This window comes from Nyctibius grandis, chromosome 9 (genome assembly GCF_013368605.1).
Source record: "Nyctibius grandis isolate bNycGra1 chromosome 9, bNycGra1.pri, whole genome shotgun sequence".
In the NCBI taxonomy this organism is placed as follows: Eukaryota; Metazoa; Chordata; class Aves; order Nyctibiiformes; family Nyctibiidae; genus Nyctibius; species Nyctibius grandis.
Genome location: NC_090666.1, coordinates 36,239,093 through 36,266,672, shown reverse-complemented (window position 1 = coordinate 36,266,672; position 27,580 = coordinate 36,239,093). Strand labels below are relative to the sequence as shown.

The 27,580-nt window shown below is 37.4% G+C and overlaps 1 protein-coding gene across 1 annotated transcript in view; it reads right to left on the bottom strand.

Annotated features, from left to right (window-relative positions):
- The window catches only part of MGAT5 (alpha-1,6-mannosylglycoprotein 6-beta-N-acetylglucosaminyltransferase), a 136,612-nt gene that overhangs the window by 35,238 nt on the left and 73,794 nt on the right, over window positions 1-27,580 (bottom strand). Inside the window, exons 6-11 of the mRNA XM_068407674.1 lie at window positions 18,666-18,737; window positions 17,403-17,564; window positions 15,534-15,703; window positions 14,507-14,641; window positions 8,111-8,244; window positions 4,313-4,446 (exon numbers count right to left, since the gene is read on the bottom strand). Of these exons, the coding sequence (XP_068263775.1) occupies window positions 4,313-4,446; window positions 8,111-8,244; window positions 14,507-14,641; window positions 15,534-15,703; window positions 17,403-17,564; window positions 18,666-18,737 (807 nt within the window). The remainder of the gene's footprint in view (window positions 1-4,312; window positions 4,447-8,110; window positions 8,245-14,506; window positions 14,642-15,533; window positions 15,704-17,402; window positions 17,565-18,665; window positions 18,738-27,580) is intronic.

The following is a 27,580-nucleotide window of genomic DNA, read 5'->3' as shown; positions in this document are numbered from 1 at the left end:
TATTTTTCACTTAGGCAGAGATAGGGCTCTCTTTACTCCTTAGTACTGTCAGAAATCCTAGACAAAACCCCAAACCTTTAATTACAATAAACACATCCAAAACTTGGCAAATGTTGCCCTTCATAGCGTACCTCTAAGCATAACCTTTAGAAATGTAGTGAAATTCTTTAGAGCCTCCTATTTGTAATCCTCAACCCACTTAAGACTGATTTAGTCATCAGACGAAAGTAAACAAGATGAATCTTACACTCTGCAGCTTACATCCTTCCTGACCTCCAGCAAGGTGTACCTAGACTTCACCACTGTAACATGGGACAAATGCCACTGGTCTTAGGCTATGGGCTGACTTTTTTTTCCTGTATCCAGCAGAGCTGATAGAAGTCATCACTGTATTCCTCCCCCCATTACTCGTTATATTCATACCAGAGTTTTGTCCCATTAAATGATGTGGGAAGACAGAGTATTGTCTGTAAGCAATCCATAATTCTCTTTAGCTACAATAACCCAGTTAGTTTACACAGTTTAAGTGGGTTGTCTGAGTTGGCCTTACCAACTCTGCCCAGCCATGCAGAAGAGCTGGGAATGTGATGATTTCTAGCAAAGATGAAATGACAAGTAATTAATCTTTTTTTTTTTTTTTTTTTTAAACATGCCTCACCAGATGCAGAAAAGGACCCATGACTATATAAAATCATGATGGCAGTTAGCTATTCTAGTCCCACCCACAGGGAAAAAAGGTCCTGTGCGTACCTCAGTTCCATTTCAGCCTCCCTGGTTTAACATTTAAACTATTTATTTGCAAATGATATTCCACAAAAGCACCTCAGTCTGGGAACCAGAGCGCTCTCCCCTTCACACTGTGCTTCTCTAACGACTGATCAGACCCAGCAGTAGCACATGTATTCTGTAGAGATTACATTTTTTGCTAATTGGCCATGTTCAGTATAAAGAAAAGTAGCAGGATAAATAGATTAGTCAGGTTCACTACAAGCCATGGTGGCAGATAAAAAGAGCACTGAACAGAGAAAATGAAGGAAACATGAAATAAGCAAATTACAGAGACACAAGATTAGTTCAGGCTTTCTGTTGATCACAAGCATTGGATTTTATCACTCCAGATAAGACATCCCACATTGTCACCAATTCAAAACCTACCTGCAGTGATTATGCTTTATGTACCAGTGTATATGGGCATGACTGCAGTTATAGTCTGCAAGTTACAGTTTTAATGTGCTTGATGTTGGCAAGCATACAGTAAGCATTTTAATATGGCTAGGTATTAAGTCATACATCTTGGAAGAAACAAGACAGGCAATACTTATAGAAAGGGAGCAGTGACTTGAAAAGCAGCAGTTCTAAAAAATGATACAAGGGTCTTGGCTCAGCAGTCACCTAAACATGAGCTCCTAATGGTGAAAAGGGGATATGCATAATAGTGCATATAGTATTTATTTTTGATTTGGTGCTGGTACGGCCCATGTGCCCTTTGCTAACATTCACATTTCAAGAGGAATGTGAACCATCTTGGAAAGGTTCAGAGAAAACAGACATGTGAGAATACTTAAGGATTAGAAAGCACAAAGCTCTCAGTGGTTCAGCATATACAGGCTTTTCAGGCGATGACTATGGTTTAACTTTGACCTCAACCTATATATTCCTACAGGGAAACAGAATAGAAACATCATCAGTTTGGTAGACAAAGTCTATAACTGCTACTAAGACTGGAAACTACCATTTGGAAATCTGTACTAGAAATAATGCAAAGTCTTAAGGGAGAATCCAATTGCTTGAGGATTTTACCATAGGAAGTAGTGGGGTTTCCATTGAGTGCTATTTAAAAATCAAGATTGGATGTTCTTTTCCAAAAAACCATGTTTTTGTCTTAATCAGCCCATGAATATCTTGTGTGTGTCATATAGAATTTCACACTAGGCAATCACAAATCTCCCCTCTGGGCATATAAGCTATTAATACGTATTTCTGAAATCATGCAGACTGAATAAACCAAGAACGATACATATGTCAGTGAAAAAAACCCTGGTGACTAAGCAACTATCTTGTTCCTTAAATGCAACTAGCATTCAACAGGTTGTTCTGCTGACATACACTACAAAGCAGGTCAGGAAGTATAGATGATTATTACATGCAACTGTTCCTGAGAGACTGATAATGAGATCAGGAACTAAAAGTACAAGAGCCTCAGCTAGGAGAGACTCGAATGAAAGGATCTGAGCTCTGCTCCAGCATTCTGCAGACAGGGGAGAATGCAGATGAGAGCATACCAAGTCATTCTACACCATCAGCCAAACAGAATAACTGTCACAGTATTTACTATTATGCAAAGCAAAATTTCAAGACACAGATTACATGGTTTAGTGCAATAAGCTCACATATAAACCTGAGAGATCACAATTGAAAATGCACAGCTAATCACAGAATCACAGAATGTTAGGGATTGGAAGGGACCTCGAAAGATCATCTAGTCCAATCCCCCTGCCGGAGCAGGATTGCCTAGACCATATCACACAGGAACGCGTCCAGGCGGGTTTTGAATGTCTCCAGAGAAGGAGACTCCACAACCTCTCTGGGCAGCCTGTTCCAGTGTTCAGTTACCCTCACTGTAAAGAAGTTTTTCCTCATATTTATGTGGAACCTCCTGTGTTCCAGCTTGCACCCATTGCCCCTTGTCCTGTCAAGGGATGTCACTGAGAAGAGCCTGGCTCTGTCCTCATGACACTTGCCCTTCATATATTTATACACATTAATGAGGTCACCCCTCAGTCTCCTCTCCTCCAAGCTAAAGAGACCCAGCTCCCTCAGCCTCTCCTCATAAGGGAGATGTTCCACTCCCTTAATCATCTTCGTGGCTCTACGCTGGACTCTCTCTAGCAGTTCCCTGTCCTTCTTGAACTGAGGGGCCCAGAACTGGACACAATACTCCAGATGCGGCCTCACCAGGGCAGAGTAGAGGGGGAGGAGAACCTCTCTCGACCTGCTAACCACACCCCTTCTAATACACCCCAGGAAGCCATTGGCCTTCTTGGCCACAAGGGCACATTGCTGGTTCATGGTCATCCTGCTGTCCACTAGGACCCCCACATCCCATTCCCCTATGCTGATCTCCAACAGGTCTGTCCCCAACTTATATACATATTTTTCTCAGCATAGAAGCCAAGAAGCATTCAGATCTATCTTTCCGCTACCATAAACACTGGCAACATTCTCCGGTTTCTCTTTAAGTTTTGTTTTGTTTTGTCTCACAGATGGACCATTTTCTTCTAGCTATCATTTTTCAAGAACTTATTCTGTATTTTCACAGTTATCAGACTTCTGTGTTCAGAAACTTCTGTGTTCATTGCTTCTGTGTTCAGAAAACTGTGCAAGACTGATATTCTCATGCCAATGAAGACAAAAGGAAAGAAAATGTGAGACACAGGTGCTCTCACACTGTCATGTTGTTTGGTCTTATGTATAGCACAGCATGGACTGATCAGTTCCTTTTTCAGTTGACAAGAGGCTTAAAATAAGGTCTTTTTAGGCAGAAGGGAAGGCATACAGAGTATATGGCCACACAGAACTAACAGTAACTTGGAAGAAATCCAGTTATCACTAAGTAATCGCTTTTCTTTGAAAACTGCATGAGAGAGACACTCCCAGGTGTGGCAGCCTGGAAGGAGCTCCAGAAAAGGACAGTGGACAATAAGCAGAGACTGCTGTGAGCTTAACAACACAATATACTTTAACTTGGTGAAAAGATGACCAAACCTGGGTGGTGGTATTCTGCAGCTCTCGTCTGCAGATGGGAGATAATGCAGTAATTGCAATATTTAAGAAACAAAACTCTGATATTATTAGAGGGACATAAAAAGAGATTGAACACTTCTAGGGTCTTTAGTGAAACACAATTTCCAGTTCAAAATGTAGAACATTTTTGGTTGTAGATATATGAGAATAAATAATTGAAACACACATTTGCTTATGACTGATTAAAGTGCACAAAGCCTCTGACACCTTCAGTTTCCCATTACTTTTAACAGCTTCTGCATTTTCCAAAATTATTGTGATATCAAGACTACAAAAACTTTTTATTCTATCAGAAAGGTGTGCATAAATAGCAAAGGATGCACAGCAATCTAGAATGAAGCTTCCTCATCAGAAAGACTTCAAAATGTTCAGTTTAATTATTAAAATATGTTTGTTTTCAGAAAAAGAACTTAATAGATTTAAAGAGAAGGGACACTTTACAGTTAGTTATGCTTTATTATATTGATCAAAATAAATTTGCTCAAGTACATGAGTATAGAAAACTCACCTTCCAGAAATTATCTACTTTGCCATAAACGAGAGATTGATTCTGCCTTTTGATGTCGTTAATGTGTTTAATGTCACTGGAATTCAGATGCTGTTCTACCACAAATCCAAGGAAGCTGTTATCCGGAGTGTGAGCTGTAAGAAATGGAGCATATTCAAAACCTTTTTAAGTATCAGCTAATGTTACAAAAGCATGAATGTTGTCAGAAAAGTAGGTATAAGGAACATATCCAACAGATCACTTCCTTCTCATTCATACTGAGAGATAAATTTGCTTGCTTTATTATCAAGAATAGTTCTTATTAATTTTAAGTCCTGCTGCATATGTCTACTGAAGTAAGCAGTTATTTTCTTGCTCGTTTCTGGCAATAAAAATTCTGTAGCTGGACCGAGGTCAATGATAATGGTTTTTTGTGTGCTGAGCTTTATTTTATTATTAGAGATAAGAGAACAAGAAATCCAGCTTGACAATCTCAGAGATGCAATACCAACAATTTGAAAAAAACCTGGATTTATGCTTGTTAACAAAGCTGTATGTTGCTCAAGGTCATAAATAAATTTTAGTAAATCTCTTGGGTTCACCTCCTATATTGGAAGAGCTAACACCAACCATCCAACTCACATATGTATCCATCCTAATTACTAGCCTACAAAGTCACACTATGCTGATCAGAATACAAATTTCACTGCCTAATTCACTCAGATATATCTGTCATAAAATAGTGAAAGGTGACAACTGAAGTTAGCAAAATTGTGTTAATCCAGTGCTCAGACAAATAAAGTGCATGCAAAGGATCTGCAATTTACTCTTAGTTTTCTATATTACTTATAGCCTCTGGTGGTCTTTTTCTAGCAGTGACACCCAGCAATACTAGCCACTGTTCTCCTCCTGTAAAGACACAGACCTATAGGCTTGTCAAAACTAAGGTGGTTTTGGTTTCTTTTGTTTTTTGTAGACAGGGTGTTTAATTCCAGGGGTGGACTCCAACATTCAAGGCTTCAGATAAAAATCCTTCTCTATTATATAAAAATTACTCCAATACGTGGGATTTTTGTGCCTCTCTAACAAGTGTCATAGCCTCAAAAGTTTACACAGAAACAGGCTGCAATAAACACTAGGATCTCCTCTGTAAGCCTCCCTTTTAAGTTCTGGCACACAAGCTGACAACTTCTTATTAAGCACACTTTGCAAAGTTAAAAAATCCAAAACAAAAACCCCAAAGACAACGCCTTAGGCACTTAGGATACATGCAATGCAAAACCTATAGTCAGAGTTCTAAAAAAAAAAAAATAAAATTTCTATTGCACTTATAAGGTTTTGCTTTTTGATTCCTGAAAATCAGCCAACTGGATAATGCAGCAGAACAGAGAAACCATACACAGTGCATACTTCCCCCTGCCCTTACATTTAGTCTTTCAAATGACAATTACTCTTTTTCACAAAAAGTTCCTCAGCAACAGCTAGGCACTCACTTAGACCCAAGGACATTCTAGAATTTAGCACAGCAAATGGCATGTTGCAAATATGCCTGAAAAGGGGCATTTTTCCATCCTTTCATATTTTTGGATGAGAGATTGCATTCAAAGGAGAGGCAAAGGCAGTACACGCTCAAAAGCAAAATAAACCTTTGTTAAAGTTAGCACTTAGAACTGGTGGAATTCAGTGCCTCAAACATCACTGACAGGAAGCACTCTGATGGATTTTTAATCAAGATCATGCAGTTTTAAAAGTACCAGTGCTGTTATTTTGCATAAAAGAATTTAAATAAAAAACATAAAAAGGGGAAAAAAACCCTCATGCTTCTGGAAAGCTCAGAGAACAGTCAAGCATTTGGTAATACGCCACAGGTTTGAATATGGCTTGCTTGTTGCTCAGTAATGATTTTCCGCCCTTATAATCAGAGTTCTCAAAACATAATAGAGTCTGGGGATCTTGGGAAGCTGTCTAGCGTTCCAATCTGCCATAAAATCTTTACTGATGCATAACACGCACTTTTAATCACAACCTCATAAAGATGGTGCTATCTCTGCAGCAGAGAACTAAAAACAAAAATAAACTTCAAATATCGCAGAACACTGACTCTTCTGCGCCTAGTACAAAAAGAAGTGAAATCCTTGAGTAATCTATGGCACTGGAATCACTCATGCTTCAGAACTGGTTTGCTTGCAATCTCTTTACCACTTTTCCTGCAAAGGAAAACCAGCAGTCACTTCCAGCAGTAAAAATTTGAAATGGTTATTTATTGAAATTCCAACATACTCATACTCTTCTGAAAATTCACTACGAAGTGATTTGTTCTGAACAAGAGACTATAACAGTAGTCAATACTGCCACAACAGAGACCTTCTCTACAGAGATTTACTTTCTTCTGCATTTCAAGGAGTGGGACTGAGGAGTGCACGCACACAGCCGTACCACAAGTATCCACGCAACTATTTTCCTCAAGTGCGTCATCATTCTTGGTGCTATCTTAAACAGGATCTCACACACAAACTTCCCAACAGCTGGACTACTTAAATACAGCATGATTGAGCTTTCGGCTCCTTTTCCATTTAGGATATAAACCAATAAATATTAGCAAATCATGTGAGTACAGAACAAGCTCTGCTTACTAATGTCCAGACACAAGCTCTGCAACCACTTCCAAGTCACATTTCCCCACCACGCGTTTTGTTACTTGCTTTGAAACAACTGTGAATGAAGCCTTTTATCTTTTAAACAACCTTCACTTATATTTCTCTGGAAAAACTTGAACAGCAAATGTTGACAGAGAAAACATGCCCCTCTCAAGAATTTTACAGGGCAACTGAAATCAAAAGCATGTCAGCCAGAAAGTAGCATGTATAATTCTGCTATGAAAAGCAGAAAAGTTTGAGAGACTTCACTGTGAGGTCTGGTGAGAGAGAACAGTGCATGCCCTGGCCTTAGTCTCAGACAGGGACCACCACCAAACTTTGGAGGTCAGGCTGGTCACTAGCAAGTGTTTCTTTACAAACTGGGCTGAGAAGTTGCTGCACACAACAGCATGCACTTTACTCCTTTCTAAGCCTCAAGCTAGCTGGCAGTGGTGTCTTTCTGTGTCTTTCAGAGATAACAGACTTGAACCACTACTACAACAGGCAAAAGAGAAAGATCCTTTGATTCTAGAACCTAGCGCCATAAAGTCAAAGACTAGGGCTGGAGCAGGTCACTGTAATCATTTAATCCCATTTATACAATTTTTTTTTCCTGTTCTGTTTCTTTTTAAGTTTGGTTTTGTTTTGTTTTTTTTGTAAGATATTTAACAACTCTTCAAAGCTCTACAACAATGCTGAAATCTACAACTTTTTTTTTCAACAGCTTTGTACACTGCTGGCAAAAATATGTGAATCGGTTCCCCTCAGGATGAATGCTCACAACACGACAACAAGCTAGGTAAAAATTTTGAGAAATCCCCCCAAAAATGGAGACAAAAAATTATTTTTGCTGAGTGTCAGTTTATTAATCTTGAATGCAAAGAAATAGCGAAGGAATTGTGCTGCTCAGTTGTTGAGGGAAAAAAAGCAGAAATACAACAACATAGTCACAAACATCAGTTTAACACGATGAAATGCAAGAGTGCAGTTGATAAAACTGCAATCTAGCAAGTTCCTCAGAAACCTATTGCTCCATAGCAGGATTTGAGAAGGCAAAACTAACTTACTGACACAATTCTGCCCATTTAGCTGTTGCATTTTATTAAACCACTAACATGTCCTTCATTATACGAAAATTCTTTTCAATGACAGCATTCGTATTTATAAACACAGGGATACTTACGGAACATTGTATAAAACTGCTGTGGATTAAGGTTCCACTTTCCCCATGGTGTCTTGTGGCCTTTAGACTGGGCATAATGGGCATGGTTAAACTCTGGTTCAGTTCCAAAGGAATCCAGAACTCTCAGCATACATCTAAAAGAAAAAAAATAATTTACTGTAGGTACACATGCATATGTGTATATATAAGCATGTGTGTATATATACATAGTTATGATAATTAAGATGCGTTTTGGTTTTGCTTGCAACTATGGATGATTTATAAACTGAAGGTACATTTTAATTTCAAACATTTCTGTTCATATTACATTCAAAGACATTATGATCAGCAAATTCAAGGACATATCAGACATTCAAATAGCAACCACAGAGCTTATTTTCGGTTTCTTTGTTCTTAGAGAACGAAGTTATGCTTTAACGTCCAAGTAGAGCTTATGGGAATGCTACTGTCGTCACCTACATTCCTGGGGCTCTGAAGTAGAATTTAGGCAGAAGAAGAGAGGATTCTTCATCTATTTTCTAATGGTCTCACTCATTACTACAAAATCAATGCAACAGCCAAGGGCCACATGCCAAGAAGATCAGAGGAGAATAGTACTTTGTCTTTAGACAATTGTATTTAGTCTCCAGGTTCTGACTTTTGGGTTAATTAGACCTACTGGAGAAGCACTGAAGACAGTTTAATTTGCTGAATGCTTGCAGTCAGACAGACCATTTATTTGTTTATGAAACATTTTGTCACAGACTTTTGAAGAAATAATATAAAAGTCAAATGTCTGCAACAACCAGTCTACAACTGAGAGAAACCTTGGCATTGGATTACAAAGGGTCTGGGATGACAGAATCACAGTCAGTCCCTCATTTGAACTCCTATTAATTCCTTAAAAAAAAATTACTTCATTCATGAGTGGCTCCTTTCAAAAAAAAGGGCCCATAGTACATGAAAGGCAGAAAAAGTCTCGGTATGAAGAAGAGGGCACACATTCTAGCACACAGATTCTAGAAGTTATGTTTCCAAACTGCAGCCTGCCAAACCTTTGATATGGCTTGGACAGGAACTTTATGGCCATCATACTGACCACTGGCTCCACTGCAAATGAATTGGATTATATGGCTCCAAAGCTGCTGTCCCTACCATTCTTCAGCCCTCCACAACCAAAATTTTCGGAAAAGACACAGTATGTGTTCCTACATCACGTACCACTACGTTATAGAGACACGAACTCTTATCACTGCACATTGTATCGCTGGGCTTTTATGTGCTAAGCAAGAGACACAACCTCACAGATGGCACAGAAGGGAGGTAGTTGCAAAAGTTACTATTAAAAATGGCTGCATTTCCCAGTCTTCAACATTTCCCATGCTTCAAGCCCATGTAACATTCTGTTCAGTAAAACACCAGGATTTTGGCTTTAAAATGTGAAACAAATTAGCCCCCAGAAGGTGAAAGACCTTAGCTCCAACCAGTTTTCAGCTTTAAAAGATGGAAGAATTTAGTCTCAAAAATACATTTACATATTTCTTATATGTTGCTCCTTTCTCTAAAGTATTCATTAAATTGCAAAATAGAAAAAAAAAACACCAGCAACTTTCAAACTCTCATATGAAATGCGAGCTTTGTATTTGAAAAGTACAAATAGAGCAAATTTACTTTTTTTTTTGATCTTCACAGAGATCTTTCAAGCAAAAAGAAAGTCAAAATATACAACACATTATGATTCACCAAACAACAAAGCTGACAGATCAGTTTCTGTGCAGTGTTTTATGTCAACTGTTCTCAATGAAAATATTTTACAACAGTGGCAATTATCTCTGCATCATACAAAATACTCCAGCAGGACCAAAACAAGTTCTGCACTGATGAATCATTCAGTAATAAAAGCCTTCTTATTTCTTGGCAGGCCTTAAAACAAAATTCTTATCAAATATACAGCTTTTGGCCAGGTACTTGAGTATAGGGGAACAAAAAATGGGTGAAAGCTACTGGAAAACTGCAATGTTACTGGAGTTGGTCAAATTATACATGTAAGGAGCACTACATTACATGTGATCATGTCAGAGTGCTTTTTTCCCTGTCTTTTTCCTGTATTCAGATGTAAGATATGCAGCACTAATTGTTCATAGGGATATGTGTAACAATGTCCAATACACACAGGGTCTCTGAAGCAGGACAGGAAACGTGACAGAACAGAAACTAAGCTAAACCAGGAAGCAGAGAAAACAAAATATATTTATGATTCAGGCATAAATAAATTCAGACTGACAAGAGAGAAAGATCACAGTGGAAAGTACAAGTGTATGCAGAAATGGTATGAGAGATCAAAGGTTCAAGTGGTGAACGTAATCCCTGAAATGCAGCAGAAAAGAACAGGTAAAATAATGATTTAAAATTTAGAAAGGAATGTAAATAATGCCAGTTATGCTGAACTGATACTTTAACATATGTAGAAGTGCCTCAGTCTGACCAAGTACTATATTCTCCATTTGTTTCGCTTAGTGGTTTAAATCTCTTTCAATTGAACTATTTTTTAAAAAAATTTTGATTTTACATATAATGTTTTAGTATTTCTAAATTGAAATAATTCATTCTGAAAATGGCAAAACCAGTATTTTTTTTTAAAAGCAGGAATATATTTTAAATAAAAATGTTAATTTAGTGAGATTTTAACTTTAGTTTTTCACTCAGCTGCCCCCTCCTTCTCAAAGCGTCACCTAGTTTTAGCAGGAAGTTGCAGATAATTACAGCATGCCTTGCAATCGGTGTCAGGCTGATTAGCCTATTCAATGACTAATTAAAAAGAGGATTGGTGGGTAGCAAATTGCTTATAGAAACATCCACATTAAGGTCTTCTTCTAAGATACTAGAAGTGACAATTTTTGGGCTTCTAAAAAGAATTTAGACAAAAGCAACCCAGGATTGTGACCATTTTTGAAGTGAATGTTTTTCCTTAATATTGGGTATAAGCACAATCTTAACTGGGCTGTCCTAGTGGAAGTATTTCTACACATTTATTCCTATCCTTCTCCCACCTGAGGTTATAATTTTACTCTACTTACATATACTTCATCTTTGTCTACACGAGCAATGCTGTCCAGCAGCACCCATCACTGTCAGCAACTACTGCGTATGCCAGCATAAACTGTTAAACAAAGGGTGCATATATGCCAGTGGCTGCAGACATCTTCCTGGGAACAAGCTGGGCAAAACCCAACCAATTCTGGTTTGGAAGCTTTGTAGGTGCATTGAGCTCAGGCACGGCAACGTGCCAGCACAGATACACAGACTCCAGACTGTTTTGGCTTATCTCCAGCTAGCTCAGGTCATGAGCAGCTCATATCTGCTTATAGAAATCCTTGCAGATGCACACATTAACTTTCAGACCACTCAGTATTTGCATTTAAAATCTAAAGACTTAGTCAGAAAATAACCCTCCTAAAACAGATGTATTCTAGAGAACATGTAAAGCAGCAGGAATGCTGCTCGTTTTTCAGGATAGCTGTCATGTTAACTTATTTCAAGAATAAAGCCAGTTGGATTTTTGGCATATGGGAATGAGTCATTGCTAGAGAGACTGTAGAAAACAAAAAAAAAATACCAGATTCTTATGTGCTGTATGGAGGATGCGGGTGCTAAGAAAGGCAATGAGCTGCACTCACTCCTCAAACTATATTAAGCTACTAATTTTTATGTTGCTTCATTGCACATAAACTGCATTCAAATATCCAGACTTCAGAACTGAAAAATACAGCATGTCCACACGTTCTTCTGCTTGAAAATAAGGTGCACTCAAAAATGCGATCTGTTTTGCTATATTCGTGCTATTTACAGCACCAATGATCCTACAGATAAAGCATGTACTACCAAGAGTCATTGGTGCTACAGATCTCAGACGTACAAAACAGTATTTCAGTTCAGAAATACTCACCCCTCGGAGCAGCAGCGTTATTCTTTTGAGTTAGCAGTTCTAGAAACCTGATCTGCAATTACCAAAAATTTCCTCAGGGCTCAAGTTCACTCACAAAGATTACATACAGCACTCTTATACAGCACTCTTATCGAGAGACTCTTCTGCAGGCAGAGGTTTATTCTACCACTCTAGCCTGATCTGAAGTCAATAAGTAAGTTTTAATTTATTTGTATTTGAGTCTGGTCTGCTTAAACCAGACTGAGCTGACCCACACACGTCTGCTGAAAAACTGTATGGCACAAAGCAAAACACTTCTTTCAAGACAAAGAATTATTCCTACTGACATTAAATACAAGCGAGTGAAAGAGCAACGTTTGTAAAGAACAAGGGCTATAAAGCAACTTTATTTCTGATATTGTTTATCTTACTGGAATGAATAAAAGAAAAACATATAATTATGCTTTTATACTTATTAGTTTTAATTTAAAAGTATTTTGATGACAAAATTTATGAGGTAACTCATGATGCTGAGACAAAAAAAATGATTACAAGAGGACCCTCAAAGAAGAGATATCATGCAAGAAGCTAGGAATTACTTCTTCTGCTCTAATCAGTTCTGGTAATCTCTGCTAGACTTTAGACCCTGTTTTGTACTTGATACTGTTTCTCAAGTTCAGTGTAATTAGATTCCCAACAAATGCAACAAGTTTGACGAAAGGTCTACAAAACCTGAATTATAAGTAATGATCCAAAGCCCTACATTTATTTTGAAGAAAAGCAAATTGAAGAAAAGGCAGTATATGTTCTAGAGGCTGGCAGAGAGGGGAAGGAATTAATTATTCCCCAGAACCATATCAGAATAAGAACTAATGGGCAGTTTGCAAGAAATCAGGCCAAGAAAAACACTTTAAAGAAAAGCTTAACAATGTAAAACAATGGCTGGGGCATCTTTTGCAGTCTTCAGGAAAAGACTGGGCAAAAATCTCTCAGGAGGAATGAATACCTCCAATCTACTTTTCAGCAAGGCTATGGACTAGATGATGTCCCTTTCCATCCCATGAAATCCAATGCTGTAGAAGAGACGTATTAAGTAATTTTTTTCTTCTTCAAAAGCCTAACAACAAATCCTATACTACCTAAGGTTTTTATTTAGAGTTAAATTTAATTCTACTCTCCTAAACCAGAAACAGTCATTACCACAAATTAGGAATCAATGAAAAACAAATTCACAACTTAAGATTTAATGATTCACGAAATAAGCAAGAAAAATTGAAGAGCTAATCTAATAATCTCAATGTCATGGTATATTTCCATATCTTCGTTACAGAATATACCAAATACGAAACTGAAAGCAAAAGGGAAGAAACATTTTAAATTTCTAAGTATGGTTTTATAACCTGACCATGATAATGTATGTGATTGCCTAGTGACAATTATACCCAGCAGACAGACAACCAACTGTAGCTCAGTGGAAAATGGGATTATCTTTATTAGCAGGCTCCTAAAAACCAGAATATCCCTCTACTCCTTCAAAAAAAGAGATTAATCTAATCTGCAACGCTCACCACAGTACTCTCATTTAAAATTACGCTGAAAAGATCCAATGATCTAGAAAATCCTGAGGTTGAGAGAGAAAACAATTTTTCTGCCTGCAGTGAATACCTTCCAATATCTTCCTTCAAATAGGATTTATTGGACTTCATAGATCATGAAACACAGCTAATTTGATTAGGTATAGAAAAATCAAAGTAATTTAGATTTGGTTTTATTTCATGCTGATATGTATTCGTACAACACATGGGAGGCTTACTTATTTAAAGTTATTGACAAAAAGAAATGTGGTTCTAGAACTGCAGACACTAAGGTGGCTGTACGAAGTAATTTCTTGTCACCGTCACCTTCCATTTCTAATGGAAAGATGTTTATAGATTACAGAAGCAACAACAACTGCTGTTTATTCTTTAGTCCTACCCTTGAAAGCAACTCTCTGCTAAGCATCTTAAGGGATAGAACAGAAAAAATTACATTGCTTTTGTTGGGCAATACCATTAGAATAGATAAATCTCCACAATCATCAATCCAGTACGGCTACAAACACTGACAAGCAAAACATGCCTTTGGTATTCCAACTAAACAACAAAATCCAATAATCTTTCAGCTCATCTATTAATTTACAGAACAAAAGGAGGGGGATGTAAAGAAGGGAAGGAAAGGCAGGCAAAGATGATGACTCTACAAAGATAACATTAAAAATTAAAGATTGAAAATGGTTGAACACAAGAATCCCCAACTTGCTGGGGGCAATAAAGATGGTATGCAACAAACAGGTAATTGTTCTTTCATTCCTAAAAGACAACAGAGAACTACATTTTCACTTTTAAATAAATTCAAATTCACGTGAATGTACTCACCTCAGTATTTTGACATGTGTGATTCAACAAAAGCTCTTTATCAAAGCAGTTAAGAGGTCAAATAAGTGTTATACTTACTGGTAATGTACCCATGATGGACCTAGGGTTTTCTTAAACTGAGTGAGTCCCACAATATCAATATAAATGAGTTCTACAACTTTATCCCCCTGGGTAGGGCAGCCAGATCTGTTACCTACAACCTTCTTCATAATCCTAAACAAAGAAAGAAGGAATATGGAAAAGTATTACTTTCCAAATACCTTGAAGAGATGCTGTAATACTACTTATACCAATAATTCCCCTTTCCAAAAAAGCTTTACTCTTAACTTTTCCAAGTCAGGAAACATGTAAGAACATTCAAACGCTTAAGGTGCTCATCATTTATTAAAGAAATGTTTATACATCAGTAAAGCACTATCTTTCACTAAAAAACTCATCTAGTTTAAACAAGAGGGTAATATGGTTGGAATGTTTAAAAATAGTGAGCTTGGAAATGATTTCAAATAATTTCTGACTTCTATTGACAGCTTTATAGTATAAGAGCTCTCTATAAAATGATGCTGTCATGCTTGTTACAAAAAAACAAAAGCTACAAAAAGTGTATGTGTTCAAGCTTAAAACAGATGTTTTATGCCTAATGTTGAACTAGTATGCAAAGCAAGACAAAGATGAGTGAGGTAGCAATTTGACCTAACATAAGCAATTAGCTACATCAAAAATAATGTGTTTAAAGGATTTAAGCCTTTATTTTAAAATGGGCTGAGTGAAGAATAGCAGAAACTGAAGAAAAGGACACAGAACTAGGCCAGTCCGTAACACTTCTTATTGCAGCTGGTTAAAGCACCTGGAATGTTAAAGAATAAGCTGCTTAGTTGGAATTTTACATCATTAATTTATGAAGTCTCAGGAGCCTGAAGCTACAATGAAAACACATTATCCTTTTCATAGCACATATACTTAGCTCATGAAAATAACCTTATTGTCTGTGTAGTGAATTATCACTTTCATTTTATGCTTCAAGAAATTATACACTGTTAATAGAAGCTTCAAGAGTTTACAATTCATTTTTGTATTCCAGTTTCAAAAGTGAAAGTAATCTCCTTACTCCTTGAGCTCTGCCAGTGAAGCTGAAATCCTGATGTCATGGCCCAGTAAGTAGAGAGATGTAATTAAATCACTCCACTGGACTAATTCACCAAGTGGGCCACCGCTAAACGCATTTTCTGCAATCTTGAATCCAGATTCTTTTGTCAAAAGCCCCAGATGAACAAGAATCTGGAAAGGAAAGTCATATGTTAAGAGTTATCAACATTAAACATGCAACTATTATACCTCACAGCATTTTTTCTTTCTATTAAGTTCCAAATATGGCCAAAAAAATCAATCAAAAAAAATCCAATACTCCCACCCCAATAATTTAATTTTGTAACAGATCTCTAGAATTCTTATAGTAATTATAAGAATGTTATTGCATTGTTTTGCACATTATCTGCCACCAGATCAGTAATTAAACAAACCCCCAAAATTGGTGTTATTCACAAAATAATCTGTGATTATGCACAGAATGTTGTGGCTCACATTAACTTATTTTGATTGAATAACAACATATATTCTCAAGCAGGATATACTTGCTTAGGCAAGACAGTATAGTTAAGGAAGGGTATGCTGTCATGAGCAAGCCATAAGAACTTGGAAAGACTGCGTAAGAGTAACAGGCTGCTTTCTGAACCTCTCCTCTCCACTGCCCCCTGAGAAGAGTTTTCTCTGTAGTTCCTTGAAATCTCTGCTTGCCTTTCTAATGAATTACAGAAATTGAGTTCCAAACACTTCGCTAGTTACCCGGCCTGTTAATTGAGTGTGGGTACATACAGTGCCAAGCATAAAAACTCCCAAACACCAAAAAACTTTTCCCTCACTCTTTATAAAGAAGCAATATTCAAAAAAACCCCATTTTGTTCTAAGCTCTTGCAGCTCCCAGAACTGAACTCGACATATTAAAATGAAATCACCATATGTTTTACAAAGCAACCTCAAAGGACTTTTAAAAGCAAAGAATAAGCACTAAAGCATCCCATCAAAACTGCCTGTGCAGGACAGTACCGCTTCTGTTTATTCTTGAGTTTATGTATTCCAGGCATATTTCTTTAATAAAACAGGCTGCAGGGTTGCTCGAAATAGAGGGGTTGCTCCTTGACCGAGGGTGAGCCTACTCAAGGACTGTAGTACATGACAAACATCAGAGCTGCAACATGGAACTTAGACCTCATACAAGGACTGAGAATTTCAAGCAAGGAGCTGAGCTGCTTAAGAGCGGGTACATGACTGTGCATGGCCTGCTGTCACTCAAGACTGGCTCCAGTAAGAGCAAGGCAGGGAGGGAAACCTGTTGTTGTGTTTACAACTTTCAGCTTTATCTTAACTAGTTGCAGTAACTAAAAAAATAAAAAAAAATAAATCAAATAAAATAGAACTTTTCACTTCAAGAACCTCAGTGTCTTTAAATTGAACTCATTACAGAGGGTCTAAACTGATCCAATCCAAAGTTGTGGCCAACTTTAAGTGTACTCAAACCCAAACCAGAAATACACCATTTAAAGTCTCAAGTTTGGACAAAGAAGATGTACAATTGTTTTCTGTGACTACGTACAACACTCTGGTGTCATCATCTTGCAGTAAATTCACAGCTCCTCCCTTTAGAAACTTGTACATAGTCTCTATTTTATCTAAAATTAAAGAGGGTAGAAAACTTACTCAAAGATTGACTCATGGGAAGTATGTAAAACTATTTGTAAAGCAAATAACCATCATAACAGTAATTTCGAACAGTGAAATACTTCTTGAAAAGAGGCACAAGTGTAAACACAAGCCTTTTAGACCTATTTGGTATTTCCACTCTGAAGTTACTTCTGGAACAAGAAGCTTAAAAGAGCCTATATGGCTTCAAGTGGCAGGAATGAAAAATGTTTTCATTTACCTTTTTCCGTTTTCTCTTCTCCAAATTTTGTTTTTCTGCAAGTGATTTAATTGCTTCAATCCAGGTATCAGCCATTCGTCTGATGCGCAACATCATCCACCTAAATTCCTCATGTCTTGACATCATTTTGTAGAGATTATCAAAGTCAATACGAATTTCAGCCTTTAATTAAAGCATTAAAAAAAAAATCCCAAAACATTAGTTATTCTTCAAATAGAGTACTTTCCAGAAGTGAGAAAACTTCTCAAATCTGAACTCTGCGCTTTACATTCCCCATTTAAAAAAAGAAAAATAGAAAAAAAGATATACTCCTAATGCTAAAGTTAAGTTGAGATTTCAGTTCCATGTATTTAAGATATCTTGAAACAGACATTTCTAAGCCACATCAGTTACTGTTACTTTTATTAATAGTATTTGGTAGCCCCAGAATATGTTTGCAATGTTTCACAACATATTTATTTCTGCAATATAAGATTTGGTTTTGTTCGTGTGCTTCAAGATGAGGTTAAAGTATTTCTAAAACACAATTCAAAATCAGAACAGTACGCTGAAGATTCACATATATCATGAATCTTCCAAATACAAGGAAGTCTCCTATTATACCATGAAGGAAGAAGCATTACTGGAGTATACATTTTAAAGGTAATATTGATTTTAAAGCTAGACTGATCTAGGAACAATTGGTTTTACAAAATGAGACAGCCTATACCTAAATTACATAAGCAATGTTCATACACAGCCCAGCAATTATCTTAAAATACCTAAGTGCTACCTAATTAGGCTATAATAGTTTAAAAACATCTGTATGCTGCAGAGTTTTTAAAAGAAAAAAAAATTAGGAGTAATCAAAATGTTACTACAAAACTGAAATGTATGTAAGTCTCTTCCATTAAGGCATTTTTATACATAAGGCCTAGATTTATGGGACACTAAAAATGGACAGTTTCACATATGGTCACTTAACACTGGTGAATAGTCTATGGATTTGTAATTTTTCTCAGCATCTGTGTACAATATTTCATAAATTGAAACACAAAAATGTTTTTAATGGAAATCTACCATCAAGATTGCAGCATGATACAATGACTGGAGAAAATACATGATGAGCTACATGTCAAGGATGTTTCCCTTCTGTTTTGAGGAGCTGAGGAACAAAAATGGTAAATTCTGGTCTTATAAGCATTTATGCAGCACAGGATTCCAGGATCTTCTGCATGAATCACAATTACTGAATTATTTCTCATGTTTTAACTTTGTTCTTACCACTGTTTTTTGATCAGTTTCTTCATTAGGATTTTTTGCTCTCCAAGGTAAACGAGGACACCAGTTTTCAACCTGTGAAAGAACCACATGAAAATAAATCATTCTGTTCTACTCTCAGCTAGTCTACCAAAGTCTCTTACCGCCTTTGTATTACACCTTTCTATGGCTTAAACAAGGCATCAGCTGATTAGTAAGTCACTGCAAGGTAAAACTGCTTCTTGCAAGAAAAGCTTAAGACAGCCTTTTGCAATTCAGCACTATTTCAACCTTGCAAATTTGCAACCAGAAGTTGCATTTAGATATTCATTCATGATAATGAATACAGGAGATAAAACCCTTTCAAGACAGAGGTCAGCTGTTAAATGCTCTAAATACAGTTTCTCTGAGCTGTTCCTAAATGTTTTCAAAAAGCACTAAGTTTTTTATGCTTCTAGACCTTAAAAAACCCCATATTTTGGAACATTTCCCATCTCCCTAGAATATCTTTATAAAAAGGCAAAGCCTGATAAAAACCCAAGGATCAAAGTTCTACCTTGTAGCAATCTAGACAAAAAGTTGAAAGAAGAATAAAACCAAAACCACTGTATTTGAAGGGTAGGATTAATGTAATTATAACATAAGTAACAATATCCACAAGTACTAAGAGCTGTAATTCTTAGAGAAACATAAGTGCAAACGCAATACTTCTACTACTGTCTACTATAAAAAAGTACAACAGCCATTAGTTAGGGAAAATACAGCAAATGGATGCAAGTCACTGAAAGCTCCTGTGCTCTCCCTAGGGATCTTGCTTGTCCTGTAGAATCTTTATTATTCATGTGCTTTAAGAAATTAGACCATTCACTCTGGCAAGAAGGAATCTCACTGTTGGAGGCAAACCAAACAGAAACATAACTGTACTGTGAAAAGGGAAAAATGCAAAAATTTATAGGCCAGCTAAGATACCCCATCACTACTGATTAAGTTCACAACTCGCAGAGAATTAAAGTCAGAGTTGCTCTTACAGTTCCTCCAGTCACAGACCTGTCAAAACACAATTTTAGCCTAATCCTGCTGCAGTAAGCCTGAAGCATTAGAGATTAAAAGCTTAAGATCATACCAAATGATTGCCTAGAAGACCAATCACATGAAAATAACTTAATAAACATAATAACCTCATTAAAGAGAAGAAATGTATCAAGCGTAGGTTCCTCAGACAAATTATATAGAAACATTAAATTGAATGCTATGACTTAATCTACTCAACGTATTTAATACAACACTTGAAAGCAGTAACTTGATCAACTTAGTTTGAAAACATCTGATCCTTCAGTGGGCTCCAACTCTGGAAACATACTAGAATTGCAGCAATTAACAATCCTAGCTTTTACTAATGTAAGTTGTGGAATCACTGGTAGAAATGAGTTGCAAACTCCATATTACAAATCATGCACAGTCCCAATCTCTCTTTTTTTTTAAAGAGCACAAACAATTTTGAATTATTCCTAGCATTAAAACTGATCTGTATTAAGATATGACATTTCAAGGACTACTGTATGTGCCCCTTTTCTAGCTTCATATATTTCACACTATACCATCAGGCATCCTAAAGGAATTGAAGATTTTTCAGAGCTGTCAAGGACAGTTACCAGTATGCCTCACTGACTAAAAAACAAATATAGGGGGTTTTTGTGCTTTTAGAAATATTCCTTTTGTCTAAATTAAATTACAGTAATTCTAATCACAAATAAACACTTAAGGAGTAGACTCAAAGTAATATCAGTGTATGCAGCTGGTCTAGCACTTACTTTTCCTTACTGATACTCTCAGTCAATTCTTCTTTTAATTGGAAAGACCAACTTAACTCTCCAGAGGATTTTTAAATGCATACTCTTCAAAGTATGACAATTTTGTTATTTTCAGGACTGATAAATGCACTGGGAAGAATGCATAGGCATTCTCTTATAGAAAAAGGAAAGAATTCTGCTCATTTTTATGAGCCAATGGCTCACAAACCACGCACTGTTAGATGGGCAAAGAGCACCAGAAAAGCAAAGATGAAGGAAACAAATCTGACATACTATGGGAAGGAGAAAGAAGAAAAAACCTTACTAATTTAATGTATTGACTCACTCTATATAAACTCTGTTAAAAGGGAGGGTGTTTTCAACCTATGCAACTACACAAGATATCGACAACTTCAGAGACAGCCTTTGTAGAACTACTTGAAAAGGAAAGGATAGCACTGACAGGCTTCTACTGCCGAATTAAAAAACCTGCTGATTTGATGTTACTTATACAAGACATCTAGCAGCCTGCTAAGTTTTATTGCCACTTGCCTCAAAAAACACAGTAATTGCATTTTTATATGTATTGCAAGTAAAAAGTTTCCAGTTAACTGTGTTTTTGCATTGCACTGTAAAATCAATGTCTGCAGCAGTACAAAGCCTCAGTAAAGACTGCTTAACAGTCACATAAAGAAATAGTACTCAATATTTTGTGTCAGAATTAAAAGTAAGTTTGCACTAACCCAGACAAGTAGCAAGATGTACTGTGTTCTTCTCTATTTAGCCCCATGCAGAATACATACTACTTCTGTTGCAAATAATTTAAATAACCATATTGTTGGCCTTTTTCAAGACAAACACTTCCTGCTCTTTCCCTTTGCTCTTTCATTACTTGGTCTTTCTCTCTTGCCCAGTGTACCAGTATTCAACTCAAACTGAGCACTTAAGCATCCCCTGTCCAGGACATGCAATCTCTCACCTTTAAGGCTAGGAACTACTTCTAATTGCAGCTCTTGGCAGGACCTACGGTTTCATGAGAACTTCAGATGACCTAGAAAGTCAGTGGATGGGTTTTTTTGTTTGTTTGTTTTTTAAAGAACTGAGCATTGCCACTTCAGCTAATCGCTTCAGGATTTCTCATACAGAACACCACAAGGATGCCTACAACTAAATACGAAACTTAAGTGGTTAAGTAATTTTCTTGGTTGCCTTGCATGACCCAAATATGGCCACAACAGTAACTCTAGCTGTCTAGTAACTCGTCATTTCTGAACAAGTCCTGCAGCTGTTCTTCTCAGATTCAGACTATAAACCACTGCCATGGGAACTTCTTTGAAAATAAAGGTTGGTGCTACAGCTATTGAAAAATGCAGGAGGATGCTCATGAAATGACCTTTTTCCCAGGACATACCGGTGAAAACTTAATCCACTTTTCTCAGACTTATTGATGTAAGATAAGTACAAGCCAGGTTTTATTTCATTGAGTACTAACTTCCAACTATAGATGTGGGAGAAAGAAAGGTAAGGAATGTCTAAAACGGCTCAGATTGACTTGAGTGGAAGCCTTCAATAGCCTTCATCTTGTGTGACAAATAAGCACCAACAGTGATGCAAGGCCTGTGCAAACACCTGGTGCCTGCAACTTGCTTTTCTCCCCTTGCTCCCAAATTGCCTAAAGAAAGCCTATCAGCTTTCATTGAAACTACCAGGGATGAGACAGAGATAGGGCAGGGAATGTGAGGGGAAGAATTAGGGACTTCGTTTTGAAACACATTTTCTGGAAGCTCCTAATACAGAACAGAGTGATGGGGTGCGGGGGGAGGGACCTGCTTTGGTTCATAACTCATAACAAAAAAGTTTGCAGAAAATGCAACGACATTAAAGCGTAACTTGTCCTGTGCCAGGAATATTTGTGATTAAATAACATGTACAATGGGGAAAAAAGTGTGTGTGTGTTTACATACCAATGTCTGTATAGATGTGTATGTATATGATTATGAACAGGAAGATGATATAGCATGTGCTAGGGCTGCAGTATGCAGTTACAAATCTGGTATTTTTCCATTCATACACACCTTTTCTCTATCATCGGCAACGATGACAGAAAGGATTATGATATCACTAAAGTGGGGCTGATGGGATGAAATCTCCATCAGAAATGTACAAATACTTCAGCTTTGTATTTGTTTACGTACAGAATATCCACATGCAACAAGCCCTAAGTCTGAGCAAGAGGAAGGAGGGCAGTGGTGGTCGTTTGGAATCTGCTCTTCAACTCATTTATGCATTTCATTTGATCATTTAAGACAAAGCACAGAAGTTGTCTCTGAAGAAGGAACCAGGACTCCTCTTCCCCCTTTCCAGGACAACCTTCCCCTCACCGGGTTAGCATTAGTTCTTTCTCTAGCTTATTCTCTCCATAGCAACCAACTGTTACACTGTCATGCACATGATTTAATAGGAAGGATGTGATATAAGACTACAAATTAGCAATTCAAGAAGATTGTTGGGAAACAGCAACTGCAGATGTGAAGACTGACCATTTTCTGGATGAGTGATATAAATGCTAAGCTATTATTCAGAACACACTATATTTATCTTTGTACTGTCATATTTTTGAGTAAGAGCAGCTGTGCCTCGTGTACCTAGTGTTGAATCCAATGCCAATCAAATGCATTAGGTAATCTTTGATCATGCTGAAGAAACTAGGTCCACCGGAGAAGTCAAGTGTTCCCTACTTGGTTTTGAATCACAGTAGACACAGAACTGTCTAGAGTATACGTAGTGAGCTCCATAAGGTTAGGTTGCATGGTAGTTTAGAAGTTCAAAATTTAAGTGCTACGTGATTCCAGATATTAGTGAAAAGTCCGTGTTCTGAACTGCTCTGGGGTGTGAATACTTAAAGATTCTGCTTAGACTGAACTCAAGAATTTCCCTAGACCCTTATACACAATCCACTCCCACAGTGACTTCATCTTTATGTAGCTTACTGATAAGTGAGTTAACACAAAAAAAAACCCCACACCAAACAAACCTAAGAAATTAGAAGAGTATGTTTTATAGAAGCTTTGCAGGTATCTGTTCAGTAGCTCTTCCTCAGAAACACACTGAAACTGAAGTCAAGATTGTAGCACTTGACTGTATTATAGAGCAAGTACTTCAAGCACAGTTATAAGAATTTGGCAAACATCTGTAGCACTGAGGTAGTCCAAGCATCTTCCAAACTGAATGAAAGTATACTCTGCCAGCGGCTCTCCACATCTAAAATTTCAGGAAGTCCTTTGTGCTTTTACAGTCATAGTGGGAGTTAATAAAGCAGAAGCTGAAGGGTCTTCTAAACACCTGGGACAATCTCTTCCAAAGGGCAGGTGCAGCCCATCTACAGGGAAACTAAAGCAACTTTCTTTGCACATCAGGTGAACAGTGTTATTGCTCAGTGCAATTCTATCCATGGTAAAGTGCTGCTATTAAATATCTTCTGTCAGCCCCAGAGTGGGAAATAAAAAAAACACAGTGCTGCAATATCTGCTGAAAGAAGATGCATCTTTAAATTTATTAGGCAGTATGAATGCAGGCAGAGAACTCATAACGTTCACTCAGAAAATCCATTTGAGAATTTGATGTGAAAGAACTGCTCCCATTGGGAAGGTGACTTGCTCAACTCCTCTAGAAGCTGTAATACCTATATTTTGTTTAGCATTTCTTCAGTGATAGGTAGTCATTTTGAAGGTGCTACATAATCTGCAGTGTGCAAGATGACTGCCTGCTGTTTAGTGAAATGGAGGAGTGTACAGGTAACTTTGGATTTGGTTGTTTCCAAAGGCAGTCTCAAACATTGGGTGTTAGGTACTCGCTGCCCCAGTGACACCATAACATGAAATCTTATACATAACCATCAATCAACAAATGGTCTCTTATCTAACTTCAGTAATGTGCACTAAATTTGATTCCTCTCTTACATTAGCATCTACACCTTTTCCAACAAGACAGAAAAATACTAATCCTGGTTTAAAGTGATTGAGGTAGAAAAGATAACCGAGCCCAAATCACCCAAATCCACACCACTATGCTAATGAATGATCTGGGGACAAAGTACTGACTATCATTAGCATTTCAATTTCTTAGGGACACATGTAAGACGACTAAAGAAGTTCAAGCTTTTGCTGCTTTACATTTCAGACAACAATACTATTTTTGTCAATTTTCTGAGTAATTGTGTAGAATTCAAAGAAGGTGGTTTGGTGTTAAATTACAATGAGGAATGCAAATCAATAACTCCCCTCAATGTAGGACATTAGCTTACACATGCAGTGGAAGTTGTGGAGAGGGGGACTTCCACACAGATGCTAGCAAACTGCAGTAAACCAGCAAAACCACAAGGATTTAGGGCACCTGTATAATTAAGATTCCCACCTGTATAATTAAGATTCCCAGGTGTCTTCACTAAAATGTGCCTCAGACTAGAGCTTGCATTCTGGAAACAAACCCACATTCAAAATCACCTTCAGTTTGTATTTTTCTGCTCCATCTCTCAAAGCAAAAGCAACAGCGTAAAGAAAAATACTACTGCAACCAAACCATGCATTCTGTTTCCATCAAATCTGAAGAACTGAAAACAAGAATTCTCTCTAGTGGTATACTAGCACACATGCAAAAGCTACAGAGTCTCAAAGACTGGTCTTTGAAAGAGTTTTAGTCTTTTGAAGCGTTGGATCCACTTCCAAGATGGGTACCAAAAACTCCACTTGCACCTGAAAGGCGAGCTGGAGATCCAAAGCCTGGGATTTTAATGAGATCTGCCCAGCTCCCCCAGGTAAGGGTCAATGTAATGCCACCTGGGTGCTGGTAACTTGCATCACAGCTCCTGGCTGACCAGCAGGAACAGCAGCAGTCCCACTCCTGTGCAGCAGGCAGCTCTCTCAGAGAAAGCACATATCTAGATGAAGAAAAGGCGCGACAAGACTCCTCCACTTTTTTTTTTGTTAAACTGAGAAACTGTGTGCAAAATTCATTTTCTAGAAGATATTTTTAAAAGCTTCATTCTTCAGCTGCAAACTGACATTTTGCAGTGAAATATATTTTTGTACTGTCTAGAAATTCATTTTTTCACATTTCTCCCCAGAGGCAATGCCATCCGTGAAAATTATAACTGTGCCAGTGACATTCCAGTGTTAAACAACTGGCTTTTTCGTAACTAAATGCTAAGTTTAAAGGAAGGAACTCTTCTCAATGGGCAAGTTTGTTAGTTAAGTTAATGGGCAAGTTAAAAGGAAAAAGGTCCCAACTGTCCAGAAACCTTAGTTAGCTTAACTTGCTTTTCAATTTTTGCTACTTCTAATCCCCGTCTTGCTCTGTCATTCAAGAGAATGTAAATCTGGTTTTGCTATTCAAGCCACTTGTGTCTCCTCCAGTCTTTCACAGGCTCCAGCACAGTTAGTGTCACAAGAACTGTACAGTTGCATATCATCCACCAGGAGTGATCTGGTGCCTGCAGCAAAACAGCAAGACAGAAGTGCAAAAATCCTTGCAGCTTCATCTGCAAGTCTGTCCAGGGAACAGCTTTAATAAAAATCAGAAGCCTGAATGTGTTGAATTGCTTCTTGCTTTCCTTCTGCTGCCACAGTCACCTCCCATTCTGCTCAAGCAGCCAAGACACAAGAAGAGAAGTAGAGAAGAGCTGTTCAGCTAGCTGGTCTTATGTTCCTGCAGGAGTGCCATCCAAAGCAAACCAGAGGAGGCAGAACTGCTAATACTTGCACTTGGGCAGGCGCTGCAGAAGAGATGACTTGGGGCAGCCTGGATTTTGACTGTACTGTTTCTATTTTGAAGACACACATGGTGGAAACACAACGAGGGCCCATGACAGATACCCAAAGACTAGGTTTTATTCCAAGCTTTGTTTCTAAACCTTTGCATAAACTGTGGCCAAGTTACTTTGCGTCTCTGTGGTTCTGACCCTTATTACACACCAAAATGTAGTATTTCGGGCTCCTTTGTTCACAAGTTTGAAACGGCATTACAAAGAGTGCTAGATAAGTGTAACATAATACCCTAACTTAACTGCTTCAGAAGAAAAAAGCAGATCCCAAAAGCGTATGAAAGGGCATAAGTGCTTGTCACACTAGGTCATAGCGGCGATTTTAAGAGCAAAAGTAGCCAGATGCACAATTCGATGCATATTCTGTCTTCTCAAACTGAGGTTGTGCATGATTTGATGCATATATTGCCTTTTCAAACAGAGCATGTGCACACAACCATCTTACTCCTATACTGTAACTTTAAGTAAAAAAGAGAAATCTTAACACTAATATCCCTTCAGTACTCCAATGCATTTTAATATTTTAAATCAGTAGTTTTGACTTGAGAGCTCTGTAGACAAATTTATCATTCAGCTGTGCAACTATACTATAAACTGTCAACTCTTCATCACTGTCCACTTTGACAAATTACTCTCACAACAGCATTTCCAAGTTATCCTCAGCAGCCAACACACCTCATAAATCCACATCATTGTAGTGTTATTAGAATTTCATTTCATGCTTGCATTCACAAACATTTAAGCTTTCAACCTCTGCTGCTAGGCATTAATCATGGAATTAATCATAGGATTAAGAATGCCAAATTTAAACTCAAGGTTAATAACATGCTCACCCAATATTAGTTTTACATTCCGTCACGGGAGAACACTTTAAAAATAAAAGTACAAGATCTTTGTCTGAAGTTCCCAAATATACACATAGACTAATTGTACTGTTGTTCCATTATGCAATGAGAAGTTGCCCAAATTCAATACTGCTGCTTAAAAAAAAATTTCAAATCCCTAGACCCTTGAATAAACAAGTATTTGGCCTCTGTAAATCTGCTTGCATTTGCCATGAGGATGAGCTGAAAGAGCAATTATGAAAAAACTAACAGCTTCAAATGCGTTTTCAAAACTGATGATCAGAGAAGACTGTCACAGAAAATACTGTGATTTAACAGAAATACAAAATAATCAATGTCATTTAAGAATATTAGATTCTCACATTCAGTTGACATGTATCTTCATTTTTAAGATACATCTTCATGAAAAACATGAAGCACCAGCTGGCTGACAGAATAGTACTGTGCAAACGTAACTCCGCTGATGCTAAAACATAACCTTTTAGC